We start from the raw sequence: 24,752 nt of genomic DNA on the forward strand, positions 1-24,752 counted from the left end.
GTTAGGCTTGGGGCTAGGAGTAGTTAGGTTTAGGGTTAGTTGTGCTATGCCATTGTGAGCCCATGCACACTCTGGACTCCCCAGCCACACGGCAGCAGTGCTGCAGGCCTGAGACCCCACTGCTGTTTTTTCCAATCACACTGCCCCCACCGGCTGTTCTTTCCCCATGAAATCGGGATATTTTTGGGAACAGGTGAAAGGAGGAGGGGGTGAGGCTGGTAGCATCCCGCAGGCTCTGCGGGTGCTGTCAGGGAACAGCTGTGCTTGAGACATCAGTCCAAAGAATCCTCTCTCCAGCATCTTTTCCTTGGGTGTCTTTGTTGGGGTCAGGCCAGACCCCACATTTCCAGATCCTGGATGCAGAACTCCTCCCGGTGTGAGAGGGTCTCGTTGTCGAAAGTCTCGCAGGGGTGGCTGCCCCCGTGGTGCAGGTCCCCATCCAGCCACAGCCCAAACCTTCCGCTGCGAATGTGCCAAGAGCACGGTCAGCTGCGACCTGCCTCCTTCATGGCTGGAGACCTCCCACGCCACCTCCCGGGCGAGCAGCCACCTCCCGTCCTCGCTCTGTTCCCCAAAACGGACATGAGACGGGACAAGCAGCTGGCCCGGGTCTGGCACCGCGCCTGCAGGCAGGGAGCGGGCCGGGAAGGGGCTGGGAACCGGCAGCCCTTCCAGCAGGCAGCAGGGTTAGGGAATGAAAAGCCCGGTGCTGCTGGGCAGCCGATGCCAGTGTTTTGGGGCTCAAACCATCACCACGTGCTTGGACCCAGCCCTGTAGGGCAGCCTGGCTTCCTGTGATGGCTCTGACGGCCATTGGGGCTGGTGGCCGTCTGAGCCGCGGAAGTTGCCGGTGCAGTTCCTACCTGCCCCCACCGACCATCAGCAGATTCACATCCCCTTTCAGGAAGAAGTCGTTCTTGCCCGTCCACCTGAACACCTGCATGGGGACAGCACACAGAGGGGACCGCGGGCTGGGGCAGTGTTCCTACCCCCTTCCTGTCCCTGTCCTGCGAGGACCAGCTGGGGGCTGCTGAGCCAAGCTGGCTCTGCTCGGGCACCTCCGTGTTCCGCGTCTCCAGGAGACCTGGCCGAGCCTGTGGCTCGGATCCATCCCTGCCAACAGGTCTGTGGGCCTTGCCAGGGCACAGCTGCCGCCACTAACGCCCCATCACACGCACAGCCCCGCAGCGGTGCCAGGCACGGCTGCCTCCACATTCTGCCAGCCTAGAGCTGGGCCGCGACCGCCCTGCCACGTGGAGGGAACCCGGTGACACTCAGCTGGGCAGGGTCCCCTTCCTTGAGCTTCCCTCCTGTGATTGATACACAGCGCCTGTGATTCGCCTTCTCCCCGCGGCCCTGGACAAACCTGGGGGCTGCTGCCAGCAGGGTCCCCCGGCTGCTGTCCCCACGTCTGGCCAAGCGCAGCCCCGTCACCCCAGATCCACCCCGCACCGCGGGGACCCCCAGGCATGGCCCGGCACTCGGGACACGGCCAGCCCCGCCCCGGGGTGCCCCACGGCTGGCAGCCTGCAGCCGCACCTTCAGCTCGGGGCAGAAGGAGAAGAGGAAGGTCTCCCCCGTGCCGTAGAAGCCGCTGCTGCTGCGAATGGCACTGGCGGAGAAGGCACCGAAAGCCTGGGGAAGAAAGGGGAGAGTCACGGGGCGGCGTTCAGAGGGGCTCCCAGCGCCGGGACGTGTCTCCGTCCTGCCAAGCGAGCGAGGAGGTGCCCGAGCTCCGTGCGACACGGGCCCCAGCTCCCGCGGCTGGGGAGGGCACGGCCGTACCTGCGCCTCCGTGTCCCTGATGAGCAGCAGGGCCGGGGAGTCCGGCCGGGCCCCGCTCCGGTACAGCGTCCGCAGGCTGAAGCCGTCCCGCCCGGTGGAGTAGAGCAGGTGCCAGGGCTGCTGCGTCAGCCGCGGGGGCAGCTGGAGGCTCAGCTGGGGCACAGTGGCCTCAGTCGGTGCTGACCGGCTGAACATCCTCCCCTGCCCCGGCACAAACCTGAGATCTCATTGAGAGTCCTCCCGAGAGGAGGACTACACATCATCCACACATCATCCCTCCAAGCAGCCTCCCAAGATACCCACCTGAGCATCCTTCCGAGAGATGCTTCCAAACACCCTCCCCTTCAACACATTCCCAAAGCGTCCTCACCCTGCAAACCCTTCTGAGATGGCTCCCCAAGCATCCTGCCCCCCAAGAGGTGACAGAGGTGACCGTCCCCAGGCAGAGGAGAATGCCACGCCTCTGGCCTCACAGTGGACCGTTCCTGGTAGGACAGTGGTCACGGCTGTGGGTACGGGCAGACGAGCGGGAGGGTGGGGTCCCTGTGCAGGCGGGGGTGCCTCACCTCCTCGATCTCCCTGTCCCGCAGGATGCTGCTGGGTGTGCTCAGCACCAGCCTGCACGATTCCTCCTCGGCTGCTGCCGGGGCTCCCTCCCAGCCCCGCTGCCCCTCTCCAGCTGGGTCCTCGCATCCCATGGGCAGCTCCTCGTCCTGGTCGGGCTGGGGGCAGCAGGAGATGAGCATCCCTGCGGGCCTGAGGGAGCAGCAGCTCCCGAACCCGCCCAGCGTGGGGTGTCTCCCATCCTCTGTCCAGGGGCTGGGAGAAGGGGCCCCAAGTCCACGGGAATGGGCACCAGGCTGAGCCTACAGCCCAGCTCCCGGCTGCGTGCTGCTCCCGACAGCCCAGGCGCCATGCCGTGCCGTGCCGTGCCTTGGCACCCCGCCAGGCCGTGCCACCGCTGCAGACGGAATTTCAAGGGGGAGGAAGCGGTGGAGGAGGAGGAGGAAGAGAAGGCAAGGAAGGCTTCTACAGCTGCGGCCCCCGTAGAAGGGGTGAAGCCCTGCCTTTTCCCTCTTTGCTCACGGCCAGGCTGACCCCGCAGCGCGGAAGAGGTCGGGGATGTGCCGCGGTCCCGGTGGCCGCTAGTGACAAGCGTCTCAGCCAGCCACGTGTTCAGGATGGCTGTGGCTGCAGCCCGTGCCCAAGGGCGGGTGGGCAGCAATTCCCCGCCCAGCATCCTGAGGGGGCGAGAGGGATGAGCGAGTGCGGCCCCGGGGCGCAGATCTGCCCCCGGGGTGTCTGGATCCTCGGGAGGCAGCGGGCTGCAGGTCCCGCGTGTGCCCATCACCCCCCGCACCCCCCCAGACCCTCCTTCTTCCCCGGGCAGCCCCCTCTGCCTGTCCAGCCCCGTATCCAGCCTGGTGGGTGCCTCCCAGCGCTGCCCCGGAGCTCATTGCCCACTGCCATGCGGGACCCTCCCACGATGGACCTACCAGGAGCTGGTAGCCGCATCGGAGCCCCCTCATTGCAGGTGTTTCTGGGGTACTGGGACTGCGCCGCCAGGGAGCCCTGGACGCCGTCCCGGGGTTAATGTTCAGCCGCGCCGGCCCCTCCCTGGCCATCGGTGCGTGGCAGGGTGGGTGCGGATGCAGCGCTCTGCCCCGGCTTGTGGGGTCCAGAACGTGTCCCCCCTACACGGTGCTGGCGTGCGTGGGCAGGCAGCCCCCTCCAGACAGGTGCGTGGTGGCCGGTGGCTGTCACCTCTTTCGCACCCCCGCTCTCACCTGGAACCAAGCAGAGAACCCCGAGGCCAGGGACTTCCCTTGTTTTGGCACCGCCGGGACAGGTTGTGCGGAGTTGCTCTTTGCAACACAACTGTTGCAATGGTTGTGGCAACTGCCAACACCTGTGAGGTGGGGTGACCCTGGCTGGACACCAGGCACCTGCCAAAGCCTCTCTTACTGCCCTCCACAGCTGGGCAGGGCTGAGAAAATACAGCAAAAGGTTCATGAGTTAAGGACTGGGTGCATTCCCTCATCAAATACTTTCAGGGCAAAACAGACTTGAATTAGAGATATTGACTGAATTTATTACTAACAAAATCCGAGCAGGATAATGAGAAGTAAAATAAGACCTTAAAAACACCTTCCCCACACCTCCCTCCTTCCCAGCTTTGCCTCCACCCCTCCAGAAGTGCAGGGAGATGTGGAATAGGGGTTATGATCAGCTCATCACCTGTTTTTTCTGCTGTTGCTCAGGGAAAGGAGTTGGAGTCCTTCCCCTGCTCTGGTGTGGGCTCCTCCAGAGGCTGCACGTGGATCTCTGCACCCCCGGGCCCTCCATGGGCTGCAAGGTCACAGCTGCCTCCCCATGGGCTTCCCCTACCGAATCCCAGGGGAATCTCAGCTCCAGCTCCTGAAGCAGCTCCAGCCCCTCCTCCTGCCCTGCTTGGCCCTGGGTGTGTGCAGGACTGTTCCTCTCATTTTCATTCTGCTCTTCTCTGAGTGCAATTATGTCTGTGCAGTAACTTTTTTCTTCTACTTAAATCCCTGATCCTCGAGGCATCATTTGTGCTGGGCTGGGCCTTGGCCAGCAGTGGCTCCATCCGGAGCCATCTGTAGTTGGCTCTGCCAGACACAGCGGGAAGTTTCTGGCAGCTTCTCACTGAAGCCACTCCTCCAGCCACCCCACTACCAAAACCTGGACACACAAATCCAGTACAGGAGGCCCTGGTGGCAAATGACCCTCACGCTGAGGGACCCAGCGTGGGGCTGGCAGCTGAGGGAGGGAATCACTGGCTGAGGGAGCTGCCAGCCTCAGGTGCCTCTGGAGAAGCCCCTGCAGACCAGGGAAGAGGTGCAGTGCCCCGGTGCAGCCCGTTCTCACTGATGACACCCCCAAACCACCCAGCCTGGCTGCGAGCCTGTGGGTCCAAGTGCAACAGTGCTCCATTTATGCCAGGTCAGGACTTCCTGTATGCCTTGCCTGGTGGCACGATGGCCTTGATGCCTGGCCCTGGGCCCACTGCAGGCCTTTTTGGGTCGTTGCTCATCTCCACAGCAGGCTCACTGCAGCCCTGGTGGGTGTCTGCTGTGTTGTCCCCACCAGCCTTAGATAGCAGTGGGAGTTTGGGGGTTCCTGGTGCCTGGCATTCAGTCACTGGCAACACTTGCTGGGGACTAGGCAGTTCTGGTGGCCCCAAAAACTTCCTCTGGGACCCTGGACAGGGCTCCCTGTCCCTGCCTGAGCTGCCTTAGCATGGCAATCCCTGTCCCTGCCCCATCTCTGCTCCTGGCCCCACCCTTCCATACCCCTTGCCCTGATTCTGTCCCTGTCCTTGATGCTGTGCCTCCCCTGCCCTGTCCTTTTACCCTTTTACCCCTTCTCCCTGCCCCTACCTCTGACCTTTCCTTTTCCCTACCCTTGACCATGCTCCTTGTCCTTCCCCTGGCCCTGATCCCACCACCTTCCTCAGGACTGCTTAAGTCCAAATTTGGGACTTGCTCCTTCAGGATACCCAGACGGACCCAGCCCAGGGGGCTGAGAGTGGGCACAGCTCCAGGAACAAATGCAGCTGCTGCACAGGACCGGGCCCTGCCCTAAAGCCGGGCTGCTTCAGCCCACCCCACAGATCTGTTTCATTTTTGTCACTTGTTTCCCCCCAACCCGTGCTTGCTTTCAGCTCCCCTCCCAGCCCCTCCCTGGGACTCAGTGCCCCCCACACCACCCTCACCCTGCAGCCCCCACAGCCAGAGCACACGAGGTGTCCAAAACTCACACAGTTTATTTCGCCCCGGCCGTGCCCCCGCCGGCCGGAGGCTCCCGCCGGGCTCGGCCCAGGCCGGGCGCGGCTCCACCCCCAAAGCGCGGACAGAAGTGCAGTAAGGCAAAAGTTTGAATTGTCCGGAAAGAAAGATCTCTTTGCACACCTGCCTGGGCACATCCAGCTGCTCGGCACCAGGTGCAGTTTGGTTTCCATGTCACATTCCCAAGCTTTCGGCTGTCCCGTGGGAGCAGTGGCGATGCCGGAGGCGGCTGTCACACTCTGGTCACTGCATCTCAGTGCCACCACACAGCCAGCAGAGCTGGTGGCTTCACCCCAGAGTGTCACATTCAGGGGGCAGCAGCAGCAGCAACTCCAAGGTGAGCAGGTCTGAGTACAGAGAGGAGTGGGGGGGACCAGGGGAGCTGATTGAAGGGAGCCCCCGTGCACAGCCTTGAGCCCCGCACTGACGGGCACAGGGGTGACACAGACAAGTGCACATCCAGTAGTGATAAGCAGCTGTGGAACAACTCCCTAACAGCAGTGGCTGAGATGCCTCCTGGATTTGGTCTGGGGCCTTACAGGGAGATTGTGACACCTCCTGGTCCCAGCTGCTGCCCCTAGTGATCACAGCAGCACAGTGTGAGCCCAGCACTGCCAGGCTTTGTCACCCAACAGAAACTGGGAGCAGTGGGAGTCCATCTCCTCAGTAGTATTCCCTCTGAGACCTGCAACGCCTCTGTGCAGTGCCTGGCATGGCTGTGTTGCTCCAAGGGGATAGAGCAGTTACCTGGTACCCACCTTGCTCTTCATCCCATCCCAGTTCTGGTTCCTACTTGTGTTTGAGCGCTGAGGTTACCAGGTGTGGCAGCAGCTCCAGCTGTCGTCCAAGATCATCATCCTTGGTTACCCAACCCTTTCACAGCACCCACTATGACTGAGCACATGGGATTCTTCCAGATCCCTCAACAGCAGAACCACCAAGAAATGGAATCTGCAGCCAGGACTGGGGCACCAGGTACCCAGAGACTGCCTTGTGCCAAGCAGGAGCGTTACTGGTCAAAGCAGTGAGGGGAAGATCCCTGGAGAAGCAAACATCTCCAAGAAGCAGTGGTGGAAAACAGTTCATGGTCTGAACTCCAGGCCTGGGTTTAGCTCAGACACTCCTGCTCTTGCTGGACTGGCCAGAGCTGATGGCTGAGGTCGAAGTGAAAAGCACAGCTGAGGGGGAGGAACTGCAGCTATGACAGTCTGTGCTGAGCCTGCAGCTCAGGGGGTTATTCCCATAACCTCTACCCTTTCTTCCAGTAGGTATCATTCCCAAAGTCAGACCTCATTCAGGGAACCTTCCCCACCCACCCCATGTACCCCAAGCTTTGCATGTTCCTCGGAGTGGCCCATGTCCCAGGAAATGGTGGTACAGTCCTTATTTCAAAACCAGCATGGCCTCTGTCCCATCCTGCCTCGTCAGGTGCAGCCCGTGAGTGAGGTAGTACTCCCGCCGGAGGAAGGCATAGAAATAATCCGAGATGAGCAGGATCTGTGGAGTGAGATGTTCAGACACATCAGTGGTGCTTCAGAGCAAGGAATAAAGAGGGACATGTGCTGGTGACAGACCCTGTCGGGGGTTAAGCAGCTCCTGGGCTGTTCAGCACATGATGCTGGAGGAGTCACTGTGACCTTGAGACACCTTGTCCATCCCCTCGCCATATTAAGCCAAGGGAGACTCACATACAGTAGCTCCATAAACTGGCCAAAATGTATGACAATAGCAGGTCCAGCTGTGGCACAGCTGCACAGGCATCTCAGCTGCACCCACAGGACTCCTTCTATCTATCTATCTATCTATCTATCTATCTATCTTAGTGTTGTCCCAGAATCACAGGGTCATTTTAACTGGAAAAGACCTCTGAGATCACCAAGTCCAACCTTTGGCTGATCCCCCACCGTGTCACCCAGCCTAGAGCACTGAGTGCCATATCCAGGCATTCCCCGGACACCTCCCTGGGCAGCCCCTTCCAATGCCTGACCACATCTGTGAAGAAATTCCTCCTAATGTCCAACCTGGACCTCCCCTGGCACAGCTTGAGGCCGTTTCCTCCCATCCTGTCCCTGCTCCCTGGGACTGATCCCCCCAGCTGCACCCTCCTCTTGGAGTTGCAGAGTGAGAAGGTCCCTGCTGAGCCTCCTTTTCTCCAGACTGAGCACCCCCAGCTCACTCAGTGCTGCTGGGGCTCAGTTCCCTTCTCTGGACATGTTCCAGCCCTGTAATGTCCTTCCTGAACAGATATGCCCAGAAGTGGACACGACACCTGAGGTGCCTCACCAGTGCCCAGCACAGGGGACAGTCGCTGCCCTGGTCCTGCTGCCACACCATGGCTGGTACAGGCCAGGTGTCACTGGCCTCTTGCCCACCTGGGCACACCAGGCTCTTGTTCAGCTGCTGTTGAGCAGCACCCCCAGGGCCTTTCCAGCCACTCTGCCCTGAGCCAGGACACATTTGGCTGTAGTGAGGCACATGGTGGGACTGTTCCCACGCCTGGGGGCCTTGAGATGGCAATAATAGGTGACAGTAGAAAGTCTAAAGCTGCAACCCTGGGAAGCTGCCACTGCTGGGGCAGACTGGGCTGTGACAGGGACCTGCTGGCTCAGTAGTGCCATTTGTCACTTAGCCTCTTGCAGCGTGACCTTCCTGCAGGACTGCTGCCCTCCTCCATCTGGAAACAGAAGCAGGTAACTAGAGTGGAAAACCTTTTCAGTGCCAGGCCGAGCTGGTAGTTATTGTCCTCGTGTCCTAGCATGCAGATGCCACTTAAAGCATCCCTTTGGCACTATGTCACCTGAAGTACACGGCAGTGCTAAGGGCACAGAGGGAGGGACAGTCAGAGCCTGCCTGGGTTACTGTGCAATACAGCACAGAAAAACACAGCAGCTGCTGCAGAGGCTCAGTGGCAGGACAGGAGGGGATGGAGGATCAGGTGGAGAGCAGGGGAAAGAGAAACAGGGCTGCAGACTGCTGAGGTCAGGGAAGAAAGTGTGAAGGAGAACAGACCCAGGGAGAGGGTCAGCCCAAACAGCTATGATGTGCTTGCTTTGCTGCACTGCTGACAGGCTCTGTCAGTGCAGGTGATTTTACCTTTAACTAAGCTTCTCTGCAGATATCTAAATGGGAAAAGAAAGCTGAGGTGGGGATGAGGGCTCGGGCTTTCTCACAAGGAAATCAGACCAGAGACTTGCTGTCTGCCTTTCACAGAGCACAAGACCTTGCAGGATTCTGCTATGACTTTCTCAGGCAGGAAATAAAACCCTCTTAGAATATCAACACCTGCTATTTCTAGTTAAAGTTTTACTATTCCTTTCATTCCATAGCAGGACCTGTAATGAACCACTCCCAGTTTCCTATCAGCCCCTCTTAGCAGAATCTCTATTCTCCCTCTCAACCTGTGCAGTCTCTTTTGGTTTTACCAAATCAGTGTTTTCCCCATTAATCAAGGGTAAAAGTAGGTGATTTTTTGCCAAGGTGGAAGTGTTCCCCTGGCTTTAGGAGAAGCAGACAAGCATAAATGGCTGAGGCACATTCAAACTAAAGGCAACTTTAACATGAAATGAACGTTCTGCTCACCCACACGTCAAACTGCCCCAGGGCTCAGGTACATGACAAGCAGCACAGAGAAGAGAAAGGACTTACAAAAGGTTGTAGCACCTGTGTACACTGAATTCCACCCTTCAAGGGTGCTAAGCCCTGCTTTCCCTAAGGCCAGTGGAAGTTATGTATCCAGAATGGCTTCAGGAAAGGCAGGGAGGGCAAGTCCTGGCATCATCAGGACCCTGCACATGCTGCCATGTCTCAGAAAAACTGGTGCCATGTCCTTGAGCATGGGCAGGTCTCATTTGTCTGTTTTCTGGCCCCACTGCTACTGCCCTGAGGTCTTTCCATTTCCCCTTAGCTCCCCTTCTCCATTCACTTGTGCTTGGTCCTGCCATACAGGGATGCTTTTCGTTGGCCATCAGCAACACAGCACAGAACCTGCAGTCAGCTGGGTTGGATTGTTAAACCACAGCTCACACCACAGGAGCTCTTTCCCATTTTTGTGCCAGGGGTTGAGGAACAGGCAGAATCCAGGAGGAGAGCCAGGAAGCTGCTGTGCAGGACCACACAGGATGCAGAGAGCTAGCCCCATCCTGAAGGATTCACAGCTCCTGACAGGCCACCCCATCCAGCTGTCTGCTGAGGCAGCTTCATTTGCCTCACTCTACTGACCTGCCCTATGTTGAAAGTCAACGTGATGGCATAATAAAAATTGGAGTTGGCACTTCCTGCATAAATCCATAGATGCCACAGAACAGGGAACAGGAAGGAGCAGAAAATGAGCACACATGACAGGATGAAGATGTTCCGGAGGACTGTAAAAGAAAACCAGCTGTTAAAATGATGTATTACTGAGCAGTCATGGTCACACAACCAGCAATGGTATTTAGGGTGTGCAGGGGGTCAGAGGCACTTGCCAAGACATACTTTCCTCCAATAACCTTCCACAGGTTGCTTTAGTAACTTCCTGGATAGTGGTTATAAGAAATCCACTATACTTCCCTTCAAAATAAATACCTCTGCCTTTGTTGCAGTGTGAAATCCCCATTTGTAGCTCTTTCCTTCTAGATCCTGCTTCCAAACACTCTTTCATGGATGACTTTGGCTTTTTGGTATCTACACCACAGTAACCAGCAGCCTGCAAAAGGGGCCTTGCCAGCAACACCCCAGTTTGGAAAGCAGAGCAGTTTAATCCCTTGCCTCATCAAGCTAATGACAAAGGAAAAAAATCAATCTGTGAGTTACAGGAAAAGATATTTTCTTGGGAGCTGGCAAAGAAACGAAAGTACCATAAAAGGAAGAAACTCATACAGGCCAAATGCACTGACATACACATGACATGGGGAGGTGCAAGAATCCAGCAGTCTGCCTGAGTATGTGTCAGGTGGACAAAAACCAAGCACAACTTTGTCTAAAACAGCTGGGAACTACCAGGCCAGGAGAGGTTTTGTTTTCTGTGAAGTGCTTATGCCTGTCCTTCGGTAGCAGTGCTGTAATCCATCCTGACACTCAGGCTGCTGTGCTTGGCTGCAGCTCAGCCCATGCCCATCACCCTGCAGCTGAGGGCAGATGATGTTTTGGGAGCATTGTCGCATCCCAACCTCTTCCCACCTATTTTAGATTTCTTGTTCAGTAGGTCTGTTCACACACTGTGGGTAGGAGCCTGTGACAGATGATTGTCCCTCTCCCTGCTACAGCTGTGATGTGCTCAGGGCCAGCCTGGGGACTCCTGCCCTATTTGATCACAGCTGCTGGTCTCAGCTCTCCTGAGTCTGAAACCCACAGAGCAGATGGTCTCCAGGTCTCCTGATTGTGTCTCCTACAACAGGCAGGTGAGCTGTCCATGAACACACCCGGCCTGGCTTGGAGAAGGCTGCAGTGAAAGGCCTGGACAGCCTGGCAGGGTTGGTCAAAGCAGTTGGCTTAAGTAAGAAACGCTGGAAAAACACAACACTTCCAAATCTCCCCATGGAAACAGGTTCTATAGACTGAGCCTGAGAATCCACAGGAAGCTCTCTGTGATTTCAGGAGATAAAGAGGGTCTTTTTGAAGCATTTAAGAAAGTCTGGACAACTGCTTGGAGTAACTCAGTTACTTTCACTCTAAGCAAACAAGCAGATACAAAAGAAAGCACAACTGCAAGATTCAGCACTTTAGGGCTGGGGGACTCACCAAATGGAGGAGCACTGTTCAAATTACACAGCCTTAAATGGGAGTGAAGCATCTGGAGGATGCAGGACTGCAAAAGGTTCTTATAAAAAAAGATAATCTTCAGAACAAGTTGGAGAGAGGGGGAAGATAAGGTACAAGTGAAAATGCCCTCCTTGACCAATTTCAACCCAAATCCTAAAGACATGTTAGGGACTGTATCACCAGAGGAAAAAACCTCCAAAATCCAGCCTTCCTTCTAGACACCCCATGGAGGCCACGAGAGCCTATGAACTTGGGTCTGGTTTGGTTTAGTGGTGACCATTTAATTATTTGGCAGGCCCTTTTCTGTTCCAGATAAATAATAATCAAGCATAAAGAACTTACATCTGTAAAGGTGGCTCCAGACTGGAAGGAAGGCCATGTACAGTGCAACGTCTCCCACGGTGGGATAGGACTTGAAGATAGAAATGATGGCGAGCTGGACAAACAGGAAGAACACAGGGTGTTCCCTGGAAAGGTAAACAAAGGCTAAGAGGATGCAGTAGGGCCTCTGGAAACTGCAAATTAATATCAGCAAGGGCACAGATGTGCTGCAGGAGAAGCTCAAAGAGGCTCCTGCAGCCCTGTTGTCTCCAGACTAGGCTCCAAATGCTGGATGGGGTGGATGGAGCTGCCCTGCAGAGCAGCAGGGTCAGGGGAGGCACATCTGCCACAGCCCTCACCCAGCAAGCTCAATGAACATTTACACCTGCACTGTGCTTCCCAGCCCTGCCTTATTCACCAGAAGCAATTAGCACCTGCCCTCTGATGGTAATTTGGAGAAGCCCAAAGCCCACAGTTATTCCTCTGGTACAACTAAGGCAAGCCAAAGGGCAAGCTCACAGAGAATCCAGGTTAATGGGTGTTTTTATCAGAAAGAAGTAAATGAAGTCAGATAGAAAAGTCCTCAAGTTTCCACATTTTTTCTGACAATGAAGAGCTGGAAGTTCCAGCCAGTTCTTGCTTTCTGACTACAGTGCCTTATGCTGGCACTTCTACAGCCTCCACTTCTGCTGCCTCTGCCGATGCTTGCAACACAGAGTTCCAGAGCAGAGACCAAGACACTCTATTGAAGAGGAACTGAAACTGAAGAGCTGAAACTATGGGAAATGAGGAGGATAAGCCCTCTTAAAAATATTTTTCAGGCTTGTAGGTCAAGACATCCAACTTCAGCTTTAGAAGCATCCACTGGATAACTTAAGAGTAAAAAAAAAAAAAAAAAAGTGGTAGAGAAACACATTCATACTTACTTTAACTTTATTGCCAAGGGAATGGTGTAGAAGAACACATTGATTTGAAACACACATACAAAGAAAAGACTGAAGTGTTCAAACATCTCTGCAAAGAAGTACCAGAAAAGGCCAATATTGGGTGTCAGGTCTGGAACAGAAATGCTGAAATTTGAAAAGAAAGCAGTGGTGAATTTTTTAATGGCTGCTCTTCCCTGCCCTGCTTCTGTTGCATTAATTAATCATTGTGTGCTACTGGATGTAGGTCCTAAATTGTAAATCCATGAAAGAGAACCGAATGGATGAAAACACAGAGAGCAGGTTGAAATTCTGCTGAGGAATCTTTCCTGATGTCACAGTAGAATTTAAACCATTCTCAAGCAGACATTTCTCCAGAGAGGAATATTTCACAGCCATAGTAGCTCAACAACCAAATCCATTTCCAATCACTCAGTGGAAAACAGCTCCTGTCTTTAATTTTTGCTATTATTTATTTAACAGAAGTTGGAGCTGGCTAATGGCTGCTTTCCTCCACATATTCTTTCTTGTATTGCATTGCCAGTAAATCACAGAGCACACACTTCCCGGGTCAAGCACACACCTGGGTGTGATGGGCAAGAAACAATCTGGGTGGCAGGGGAGGGCCAGACAGAAAACCATCAGTAAGAATCTTTATACTTACATAAACCCATAAACAGATGGGATAAAATCCCAGGAGTTGAGTAGGAAGAAGGAGAGACAGATGATCACCACCAGGCTGCACAGGTACAGAGATGCATACTGCATGGTGTAGAGCCAGAAACTTTTGCTTTTCAGTTTGATAGGTATGAACTGGCGCTGAAAGAGAAACAGAAGCACCTCATCAGGGGGAGAGCCACAAGAAAGCCTGAGTGTTCATAACTTCATTTTAAATTGATGAAAGAAAGCATCAAACACTGGCACTATGGCATTTGAAGGAGCAGCTTTCAAGCACAATTTGCTTGTTGCTCTTCACTCTGGCCAATTAAGTCACACAATGCATGCACTCTCAGAGCTGTGTTTGACAATACAGTAGCAAAGCTGGTAATTTCTGCTTGCAGTGAGTCCCTCATGTGAGCATACAAAGAGGTGAAAGATTTACACCCCTCCTCACAGCTGCACTGGTACCTCAGATGTTTGCAATACTGCACTGGTGCCTGTCTTGTCCTGCACGACCCCACTGCAGGGGGTGACCGAAATCCCTGCTCCAGAACCCCCACCCTGTGGCACCACCACCCGGCCTGGCACTCCTGCTCTGCTGAAATCAGGGCAAGAGGACATCCACTGAGTTCCTAAGCAAAAAGGAGCCCCTCTGAAAGGTGGCTTCCTCAGACAAAGTCCTACCACTGCCACATGTCCTTGTAACATGACAGGGATATCTCAGTCCCCAGTCAGGTCCCCTGACTGCCTGTGTACAGAGAAATACACGCAGGGGCCAACACCTTTGGGAACCACTCAGCATTCTGCAGCTCCAGGTCAGTGATGTGGCTTTTCCATTTGGCCCTGGGGTTTGCAGCGACAAGAGATGTGTAGAGAACTTGCCCTGGCTGCTCTGGGCTCTGGTTTTCTCAGTTGTAGTGGGTTTAATGTCACTTGCTGGGACAATGTAAGCAACATTACCAAAAATTTTGGCAGGACAGATTGAAAAGAGCAGGAGAAAATTGATTTAATTCTGTACAAAGAAAGCAGGAAAGTTCATTTACAAATTTAGATAAACGGACACACACTGGCATGACTGCCTTTAAAAGTTGCAAATTAGGCAATCACATATCAAAGCACTTATTGTGTTTGTGTTGTATTTGTGAATTCAAAGTACAATGCTTGCACTTCACTCCCAGTTTACTTTGACTAGAGTTAAGAGACCCAAAATATTAAAGATATAAATTCTCCTAAAATTTATCAAACTGAAAAAGCAATACTGACTCCACAGTTCTTTGCCTCTAAAGACTAATAACAATAAAGTTTCTGGAAAAAAAGATATATTCATGTCAGAGCAAGAAAATGAATTAGAACTGACTCCCATTCTGTCTGGAAGCTCAGAGATTTGAGAACAGGCTAATGAAGTAAAGATAAGCTATAAACACCACCATCAGAAGTAACAAAAAGACTGGTGAAATGCACAGCAGCAGCATTCAGAATTTTAAGTATTTAAAATACTAAAGATTATCACAAAGTGATCTGTGAAGTGACCTGAGCCTCTGCTGGCATCACAGCCTCACCTTGCTGCCAAAGCAGGATAAAATTAGCAAGGGCAGCCCTGGTGGGATTCAGGGTCTTGCTAATGGAGAGAGAGAAAGGACAACCAGCCTCTTTCCAGAACATGCCTTTTGCCATTAAAACCCAAACCAGCATTTTTTAACTTCTCTGGGTCTGAGCTCCTCATTGCTGCTCACACAACACAAAGAAGAGCACTTATTTTGGGCAAGCTAAACACCAGGCAGCTGTGCAGACTTCCTGCTCTCTTCTCTCCAAGCACAGGCATTCCCATTCAGGGTTCAAACTTGCCATGGCTTGAGGAGAGTCACTTTTTCTGAAATTCTGCACTTGTCTGACTCCCCTCCCCAGGACTGTCCCTGCACAGCTACATGAAGACAACAGGTGCCAAGAGTTAGAAATCACCTACCTGTAGAAGGTAAAGCAGTGCTGGAGCAAACAGGGTGAGAGGGTAGAGTGACTGGTATGTTGCTAAGGCCAGGAACACAGCACTGAGGAAGGCACTACCTGCAAAGAAAAAAAAAGTTTATAAGGAACTTTTAGTATAAACAGCCATACAGACAGAAGTCCAAATGGGAAGAAACTCATAACCCTCTGCAGGGGATTCACAAGTATCAGGACACCACTTAAAGGAGTTTTTAGCAGAATGTATCCTGCAGGGTGTCCTCTTGTTAATGACATTTTGAATGGAGAATTACTTCATAGCCATAATGAGCAGTAAGAACGAACCACTGGCTGGTTTATATCTCCTGTCACTCACACAGAAAGAGATTCATATATTCATATAAATATATTCATATTCAGATTCTATATAAAACCCATGCAGGCTGCTGTTAATGCATGGGAATGCATTTACTTCAGTCATATCTGTATGTAAGAACTGCCACACTGGGCTTGCTGGATAACCTCCTCACCAGAATGTGTTGCAGCCTCAGCAAAGCTGTGTGCAAGAGAGCAAGCAAAGTCTGCACTGAAGGAGCGGAGTAGCATTAGCTCTGCTTTACTGACACCAAAACTGAGGCACAGAAAGGATTGGCACAGCTTTTCCAAGTGATTTTGTAAGTATACATGTCTTTATTGAGGCAGCTTTATTTGAGGTGTCTCAGTGTTGAGCACTCACATTTCTCAACCAACAACAGAAATATTCTCAGCCAATAACAGAAATAATGTCCAAAAGATCTCAGGTTAAACAATAAAAAATGCAAGCACCCAGTGCAGTAGCCTGGTTATAGCTACAGACTCAGAGGAAGTCCTCTGTAAAAATCACACAGCAAGAGCCCTCAGAGAGCTCCTCTCTGCTTCCTCCTTTGAAAGGGAAAATAGAGGGTTACCTGGTGATGAGCCTCTCCTCTCTTCAACTACACTCTCCTGACAGAAACCTCCCTATCCTGTATTTTATCCAGTGTTCAGTTCTGCACAGATCTAAATAAGTGATTCCTAGAAATCACAGCCATAACCTGATATCCTCTTTGCCCACTTAAACTCCAGAATGCCACACTCCCAGTCAGGGACAAACCACGAGACAGTTTTGTCTATGACCAAACTTTCGGTCTCAGGGTACCAGTGAACAGTAAAAAATCAGTTTAACTACAGAGACCCCACTTGTTTGCTATTACAAATGGTTTTAAATTAAAACACCTCCTGACTCAATTAGCCAATAATTATAGGAAAACTTTCTTTAGATAAAATCTACCTATATCAGTCTAGGCCCTGCTGGAGACCAAAGATCAGACCAACCTTTCCTGTGATCCAGTAGAGAACTCCTTAAAACTTAGATGACTATTACAAATCACATAGGCTAAAAGATGTTAGCACTGGGGAGTCAAAAGAAACAGAAAGCTGGCATTATGTAGAAAATGAATGAAACAGTGATTCTGGCATAATCTTCTCCACTGGGCTGGTTTGGGTCTTTGGTTGCTGCTTCTGCTTCCCCAAAGCTTAATTAGTTCATTTCAAACCATGTTTACAAGTGCGAGTGAAAGCCAAATAATAGCTGCAGGCAAATGCCTGCTTTTGAATAGAAGTTCTAGGATAAGCTTTGAAAATAAATTGTGTATGACATTTAAGTGCATATTCACATACAAAAGAAGAGCAACAGAGCTCTTCTGCTCTGCAACACACAGATGTGTTTCTTCCTGAAGAGAGAACTATTCGAAGACAAGCAGGAAAAGGAGTCAGTTTTCAATGTAAACTTGGGTACACTGAGGTGAAAGTAAGTTTTCATTTGACTATAAAGTCTTTGGATTCATGTAGAACTTTGACCTTGTTTCAGTCCTGTTTGTGCCAAGTTTCACTGAGATCTTTGTAGCAATCCTATCTGTAAAGTCGCCCCTGGATTTATTTTTTGGTACATTTCTATCTTTCTAAAAAGTCATAAAGAACCCTTTTTTCTTCACAGTGTTACCTTTTATTGTAGCTAAAATGAAGAATGCAATGACAGAGTTGTTGATGGCGCAGGTGGACTTTGCCACACAAGACATCACAGTGTAGGGGTTTAACAGGTAGCTGAAAAAGAGCAAAGCTGAGGTTACATCCAAAGGAGCGTCTAATTAGAGAGATGTTCGAAGAAAAAAAAGATGCACTTTGCCGTTTCTTTTTGTTTATTTACATTTGATGGGATCCTCTCATCAGCAAATTAATTCAGCTGAACAGGTTCTTCAATCTGAAGCAAAAACCAGACCTCTGGATTGCAGACTTGGACACAGGGGCCACAGGGAGCCCGCTACAGAAATGAGACATTGGGAAGATGTCCAAAATGCAAGTTCTGGCCTAGAAAATGACTACCAAAAATGTTTCTTGCTTTGCAAAAGCATTATACATTTATTCAGTCAGATCTAGGATTATTTGGTCCAAAGGAAACTTTTTCTGCTACTCACACCTACTACTTCTGAGGAGGAATAAGGAGAAACATGATGAGGAGAAAACAAGAAATCTGAGAAATAAGCAGATTTTCCCACAACCTAACCAGTCTCCTGCCGTGGCAGAGCAAGCCTTTACCTTCACTATGGCACTATCTGAGCACAAAACCAGCCAGCTATGCAAGACTGGCACATTTTAACTGGAATTACAGAAAAACTCTTAATGACTTTACGTTCCAGAATTCAGACACACTTCAGCTAGCAAGCATGCCAGCTCCTTTTGGAAACAAGAATTACAATAATCTCATTTAAGTAGGTTCAGAACAAAGAAAAAGGTTTGGAGGACTACCAATACAATAAGTATGACAATGTACTGATCAGCCTTGCCAATAACTAAGAGTCAGTAGACAGGGCTGATGATTTCCTAATTCTCTCTTTATATTTTCCTATGTCTCTAAGTCCCAGTCTATCTTTGTCAGTGCTTCCAGAAGGCAGCCTACAGCAGTACAGGTACAATTTAATGCCAACTTTGCTGTGGCAATGTGCAAAACAGTCTGCAATTTACCCACTTTACCCTCCTGGTGTTGGGGACTGTGCCATTTAAAAAAATTCATATGAAAATAAGAAAAAATGGCAATTTATCTAATGGAGAATTCTCTCTGATACAGATCAATTTGGATAATTTCTTTGTGTCAAAATACAATTTAAAAAATCTGTAACAGTAGGCACCTTGCTTGTGTATTAGTTTAATTGAAGCCTTCTGAAATAAAAAAAAAATGTTTAGTATACAGAAGAATACCAAGGGATGAAATTAATAAAATAACAACATGAAAATATCTTTTAACTGTTATAAGCAATTTGGGATGTTCAAAGGGTGAAATTTGGGATATTCAAGTTGTGATATTCAGCACACATTCAGATATTTTGTCCAGCTGCTGAAAAATTCTCCTAACTTTTCTGAAAAGACACCATTTGGAAGGCATTGGATCAATTTTGATATCAAATGTGATTATCATACAGGCAACATAAATGGGAATGCGATCTGTGCTGACTCAACATTCTTGCTACCCAGATAATGACCTTGCTGCTGAGCCCATCTCAAAGGGCCTGAGTGAATTTACTTGCTGACAACAAGCACATGTAAATGCATCTGAGTTTCACATTCAAACTGAGTATTCAGGGCCAACAGGAAATTAAAAATTTTTGCAGGAAAGAAAACCAACTTTTGACAGTTTTTGAAGGCCCAAATGAGACAAATAAACCCCAAAGGGAGCTGAGGAACCAAAGCAGCCCACTGCAGCCTACAGGAGCAATACTTACAACAGTGCTACCTTGAGGGGGATGTAGTGCATCTCCATGGGTGTCTGGATGAGTTCAGCCACATCTGGTGCATATTTATCCAGTTCTATTAGGAGCTTCTGCTTTTTGAACTGAACAAGGGAGAATGATCAAAGACTGTCAGAACAGGAAAGCCATTATTTTGTACTACTTCTGTAATTCTACTTCATATTACTCAGCCAGTTACCTGGGGTTTCTATTACTGTAGAACACATCCAAGCCCCTGGTGTGAGCTAGAACTTATGTGAGGAGTTGTAGAGAACAAAAAACCCCTATCTTTCCCCAAATACTTAAAAACTGAAGTGACAGTCAGGACGAAACAGATAATTTCTACCTGTTTAAACTTCCTTAATTACCTGTGTCTATGTCTTGACACAGCTACCAGTGAATTCACCACACTAGAGTCCAATACTCAATCTTCCTAACACCTCTCTGGATCTCTAATGAAAAGCTAACTCTATAAATTCACTGTTCAACAAACAAGCCCCTGAAAACCCAAACCCCATGCAGTCTTTGTTGTTTTAAAGATGGATACTTCTGTGACAAATCTCTCTTCAATCTCTTTTGTTTTAGGAGGCTCTCTATGGAGACAAGAGAGAAACCTGAAATATGAACTTACTGAATTAGGTTATGGTGAGACAGAAGGACAGAGATGCTAGCAGTAAATTCTCAACAACTGAAGTAACTCATGTGTGCAATTCTCACATGCCTGCAGTTCTATCCCGGGTTATTTCCTTAACCTCAAAGTCAGAGGACAAGGAACAAGCTCATAGCCTGGTGGGATACCACAGAGATGCTGTAGAAAATGTAGTCCCCTGCTGATGTTGATACCTAATCCCCACCCCTCTGGAACTGCAAAGAGCACAGCACTGCTTACGCAAAATGTTCTTTGAGAGCTGGGAGGAATCACTCACCTCCAAATACACATCCTTGGAATTTGAAGGGAGTGAGCGGTATTTGATGTCAGACTTTCACATAATGAAATGCTCACCTGAGAACAGCTGGAAGGTTTCACTCCTTCCTTTACAAATTTCTAGTCTGTGCTTTACCTCATGCTCGTGTGCAAAGAAACCCTCTCCAAGGTGTAACACCCAGGCTGGAGAAGATTGTACAGTGCTGCGATCACCACTCGGTGTGTAGCTACAGACACTGTGACAGTGCCACAACAGAATTTAAAATGCCTCAGCTGTCTTCCACATTCAGTCCTGTTTGTTTATCATTAAAATATGACCAGATTTACTGCAACAACAACGTGACACCACATCCTCTGGCACATCTTTTCTTTGGCCCAAGATAATTATATTTGCTGAGAGAAGAGGACCAGCAGCACTGGGAAGTCAGCTTACCACAACTTTGTTGAAGTCCTGGATTGCCAAGTAAAGGGCAACAGCAGTTAGCACATCAGTTATCTAAAAAAGCAAGGGACAGACTGATTGTAAGCAAAACAAACAAACAGAGAAAAATATATTGGTCAGCATTTAACAGGAGCTCTGATCTGACTCAGATCAGGGGAACAAAACACAAACTTTAAAAATCCTGAAAGGCTGACTTGTACAGTGCTCTCACACACCACTTCACCTTGAAGACATGAGCTGTACAAAAATATTTATATTCACAAAACAAGAGAATGGGGAATTAAGAGGAAAGAAATTGTTCATGGAGGGCAGCACATGAGAGTAATAGAGAGAACCACTGGTGTAGCGAGAGCACAGCAACACTAGGGCAGTGCCCGGCTGGTAGCACAACAGCTCCTTGAGCTGCCCCGGACTGCCCAGGCAGCAGCACAGGGCACATGGCACTGGCTCTGAACAAGCCCTGCCTGGCAGGGACCTGGGCACAGAGGCTCCACTGGGTGCTGTGTGCAGCCAGCTACAGCACCTCTGTCCTGAATTGTGCAGAAGAACTCTGAGAACAATTTACAAGAGAGATTTGGGGGATGAAGCCATTTGTGCTCCTTGCACGCCCGGGGTTTGGCAGACAGAAACAGCAGCGTAGGCATTAGGCTGGGGGGACACAGTATTTTGTTACCTGTGGGAGACAACATTTGAAATCTGAAATAAAATGACACCTTCCTAAGTGTGGGGATACTTACCTAAGCAAGAACTCACAAAAAACAAGGAATATGTACAAGAAAGGAAAAGCCTGAATGTGGCCTTGTGCAGGCAAAGCTGCCTTTCTAATTAACTGAGCTCAGCAGGAATTTGAGCTACAGGGAGGCTGAAGGACTGAAAAAAGAAAGTCACACTCAGCATTTCCCTGAATGGAACCTTTCAGGAAAAGCTTTCCATGAGCACTTACCATGAATACCAGTTCAGCATATTCAATTAGGAAGTGAAAGAGATAGATTATCAGCGGGGTCTGAAAGAACAAAAGGGAAATCCATATCAAATGCTGTCAGATAAAATACTGGTGATTTGATGAGACAAGCTACCAGAGTTGTTCAGTTCTACTAGATGCTGCCAAAGGCAATTTTCTTTGGTCTATACTCCAACACTGGTATTTCAGAGCGAAGTGATTAATTCAAGCACACTTACTGGTCTTTTTCCTTGCAAAGTCCTCAATGCACTTTATAAAAGACACCATCAACTCTGAATATTGTATTCTACTCCAACTTTTCAATTCTACTACAATAGTGGTAGACTTACAATAGAAAGCATACAAAGACCACCCTTAGAAAGTAATTTTTTTTATAGAACATTATTTTTCAGATTGTCTGCAGGTACTTTTGAAAGATTTCCTATATAGCTGGTTCCCCTGCTGTTTAGATGTGTCTTTTATAATGCATAAAGAAGAAAGTATGTTAAAAACATAAAGCTGTAGGGTTACAATCCTATCATCCTCTTACTTCTAGAGTATTTCCCTTTTAAGGTAAGAGGAAAAGTATGTTTCTGAACTACTCCCATCACACAAAAGCTTAGTCTGGAAGGACTGTATTTACATGCTGCAAATTCAGCCTCCACTGTGAGAAAATAAATTTCTTTTTAAAAAGTTTAAAAATAATGTGATGGTCTAAATAAGCATGGGGAAATATTTCAGTCTGGGAGAAATTCTGTCTAAAGAAATAGAATTTATTGAAAATAATCCAGTTTTCAGAGGATACCAAGTCTCTGCTTCACCCCAGGTGACACAATGCGTGAGTGTATCCTCACGTCAGTAAGGGCATTCAAAGGCACAAAACCCCACAGGTGCTTAAGTGCTTTTGTGGGAATAAGGTGATTTCAAGATGAGGAATAAATAAACTGCATGCTTGTGCTAGTATCAGAATTTCTGCAAATGCAGAGACTCCAGGTGCCGATACCCTGTAAATCCTATCAGACTCACAGTGACACTGTCCCTGCTCCAGCTTGTGCTGGCAGGAACAGCTGGATGTGAACAGTACCTGACTTATTACAGAGCCCCCTGTCTCAGAGTTTCTTTATGCAGTAACAAATATGACAGCGCCCGCCCCTGCACGGGAATTCACTGGGATTATCTGGATTTCCTCGTGCTGGTCACTGCGTAACCACTGCTCTGACAAACCACACAACTTCAGGTTCTCTGCAGTCTTTTTTGTCTTTGGGACAAAACAGGCCCCCAGCCTTCTCCAGGCCCTCAGCAGCCAAACTAAGACCCCTGCCACTGAAATATCACACTTAAAACCCAGCATGCAAACCAACCAACCTCATGAAAAATAGCTCCAGAGTATGGCGAGACCCCTAAATCCAGCAGAGCTAATCCTTCGACGACTGAAACAGACAAAACACCTGCATTAGAACCCTGTAATGTGGGAAGTGAGAGATCCCGTGAGGGTAAAACTGCAGTTTTCAAAACACTGACACTCTAAGAATATCACCCATAGAATGGGTGAAACCATACCTCCCAGAGCCAACAGCCAGCCAGCACAGATTCACCCCAGCTCTGTGCACGTTCCGGCATGGGCACTCATCACCTATTTATTTGTTTCAGCTAAAAATGTTCTAGATGAAATCTTTTGCACTTAACTCTATATAAATCATATGCACAGTATCTCCTCCCATTAAGTGACACATGGCATCTATGCTGGAGAAATACTTAATTTCAAGAGGACAGCCACAACATAATATGGAACTTGAATTGTTTTGCCTCATTAGATGTAGAGAGGCCTCAAACATCCCAAATCACGAGGGAAGAACAGAAATGAACACATATTGCCAGGCAGAGCTAAAAGCTTTATCTCTTGTTGAAACTCATGGAGTTACAGCTTGCCCTGCAATGCATGTGTGTGCCTTTCCATGGAATCTCCACCCTCCTGAGCACACAGGTTCCCTGGACTGAGCAGTATGCAGTGAAAGAAGCTAAGGGAAACGGCCCTTTTGTTCCAAGGGAACAAGCAGGACACTGCAGGAAAACACGAGAGGTGCTCAGTTCAGCGATACAGAAATATTTCAGTTAGAAACAGAAATCTATTAGAAATAGATTCTGACTGCCACCAACTTCTTGTATGGTGACAGCCCAGACTCTCCAAAGATGATCCCACTTTCCTTCTTTACTATCTGGATACCTACCTTGATGCTCTAAGGTGGTACTTAGATTCAACAGCACAGGAAGCATCAAGTGCTATGTACAGTGGAGCAGAGGCCTCAGGTCATCAAATACACTTGTACTTTTGATCTTTATTACTTTTGGCTGCACTTTTCCACCCCAAAATTGCAAATAATTTTACCTGCATAATAACTGGATACCAGAGGGATGTCTTCAAAGTAAATTAAGGTTCCTAAGGCTCAGATGATACACAGCTGACCACCACTGAAAAGCCCCGATTACCCAGGACCTCACTCAGCGTTCAGAAGAGAATTTGAATCGCCGATAACGTGTGGGGACACCAGCTGCCAAGGGAAGTGAAGCAGGGCCCGTGCAGTGACTCTCGCCGCGACACGGTGCCGTGCAGGGACAGCGGAGCGGGCCCGGCCGAGGCCGATGGAGCCACGCGCTCTGTGCTGGCGGGTTTGTGTACGTGTGTGACACCACCGGTGTCCCCGGCCAGCTGTGCACGCCCGGCTCCAGCCCCGGCCTCTGTCTCCAGCCGCGCGGCCCTCCCGCCCCCCGGAGCTGCCGAGCACCCCTCCCACGGGCTCCTCCCGGCACAGCTGCTCAGGGCCCTTTCCTGCAGCTCTGGTTCGGGCCCGGGCGAGCACGGCCCGGCCCTGCCCGGGGCGCAGCCGGGCGCCCTCTCCGCGGGGCCGGTTCTAGCCCGCCGCCCGGCCGGGGTCAGGCCGGCCCGCCCGGCTCGGGGGTCCCGCCGCCCTGGCTCCTCCGCGCCGCCCCCGCGGGGCTCGGCCCGGCCAGCAGCGCCCCGGCCCGGGCTCGCCGGGCCTCACCTCGCTTCCAGGCGTTTAGCGGGGACGCCACCTCGACCCGCTCGGCGATGAAGACGGCGAGGCTGGAGCGGTAGAGCGCGGCGCGCACCGTCACGGCCGCCAGCACCACCAGCACCAAGGGGGCCGCCATCCCGGCCCGCGCTCCGCCGCTGCCGCCGGCTGTAGTTCCCGGGCGGTGCCGGGAAGCACGCCGTCAATGAACAGACCCGCCCGGGCAGACTACATATCCCAGCAGCCCGCGCACCGCCACTTCCCAGCACGTCTCGGAACTACGGCGGCCTCGGGGGTACAAAATTATCAGGAGCGCGCTTGGATGGGCCAGACGGGGGTCCCGCTCCCGTCCCCCGAGCTGTCCCGTTCGGGTCGCCCTTGCCCAGGACGGCCACAAGGGACAGCCCCTCCTCCGCCGGAGGACAGGGATGGTTTTGT

General features: G+C 50.6%; 2 protein-coding genes across 2 annotated transcripts; both read right to left on the minus strand.

The window, feature by feature from the left end:
• Nucleotides 1-326: 326 nt before the first annotated feature.
• Nucleotides 327-3,314, minus strand: TLDC2 (TBC/LysM-associated domain containing 2). The gene is made up of 6 exons (XM_041490504.1): nucleotides 3,282-3,314; nucleotides 2,352-2,507; nucleotides 1,786-1,938; nucleotides 1,540-1,635; nucleotides 864-937; nucleotides 327-462 (listed from the first exon to the last, which is right to left on the minus strand). Exons 1-6 carry the CDS (start codon nucleotides 3,312-3,314, stop codon nucleotides 327-329), a joined length of 648 nt encoding a protein of 215 aa, XP_041346438.1.
• A 2,240-nt stretch (nucleotides 3,315-5,554) lies between these two features.
• Nucleotides 5,555-24,498, minus strand: PIGU (phosphatidylinositol glycan anchor biosynthesis class U). Its single transcript, XM_041490476.1, has 12 exons — nucleotides 24,324-24,498; nucleotides 22,648-22,712; nucleotides 21,286-21,345; nucleotides 20,334-20,396; nucleotides 18,970-19,079; nucleotides 17,196-17,296; nucleotides 15,201-15,298; nucleotides 13,242-13,396; nucleotides 12,581-12,724; nucleotides 11,676-11,800; nucleotides 9,813-9,955; nucleotides 5,555-7,091 (listed from the first exon to the last, which is right to left on the minus strand). The coding sequence occupies exons 1-12, from the start codon at nucleotides 24,451-24,453 to the stop codon at nucleotides 6,978-6,980; spliced, it is 1,308 nt and encodes a 435-aa protein (XP_041346410.1). The 5' UTR covers nucleotides 24,454-24,498; the 3' UTR covers nucleotides 5,555-6,977.
• Nucleotides 24,499-24,752: the final 254 nt, after the last annotated feature.

The sequence above is a fragment of the Pyrgilauda ruficollis genome, unplaced genomic scaffold (genome assembly GCF_017590135.1).
Source record: "Pyrgilauda ruficollis isolate IOZ18807 unplaced genomic scaffold, ASM1759013v1 scaffold123, whole genome shotgun sequence".
NCBI lineage: Eukaryota > Metazoa > Chordata > Aves > Passeriformes > Passeridae > Pyrgilauda > Pyrgilauda ruficollis.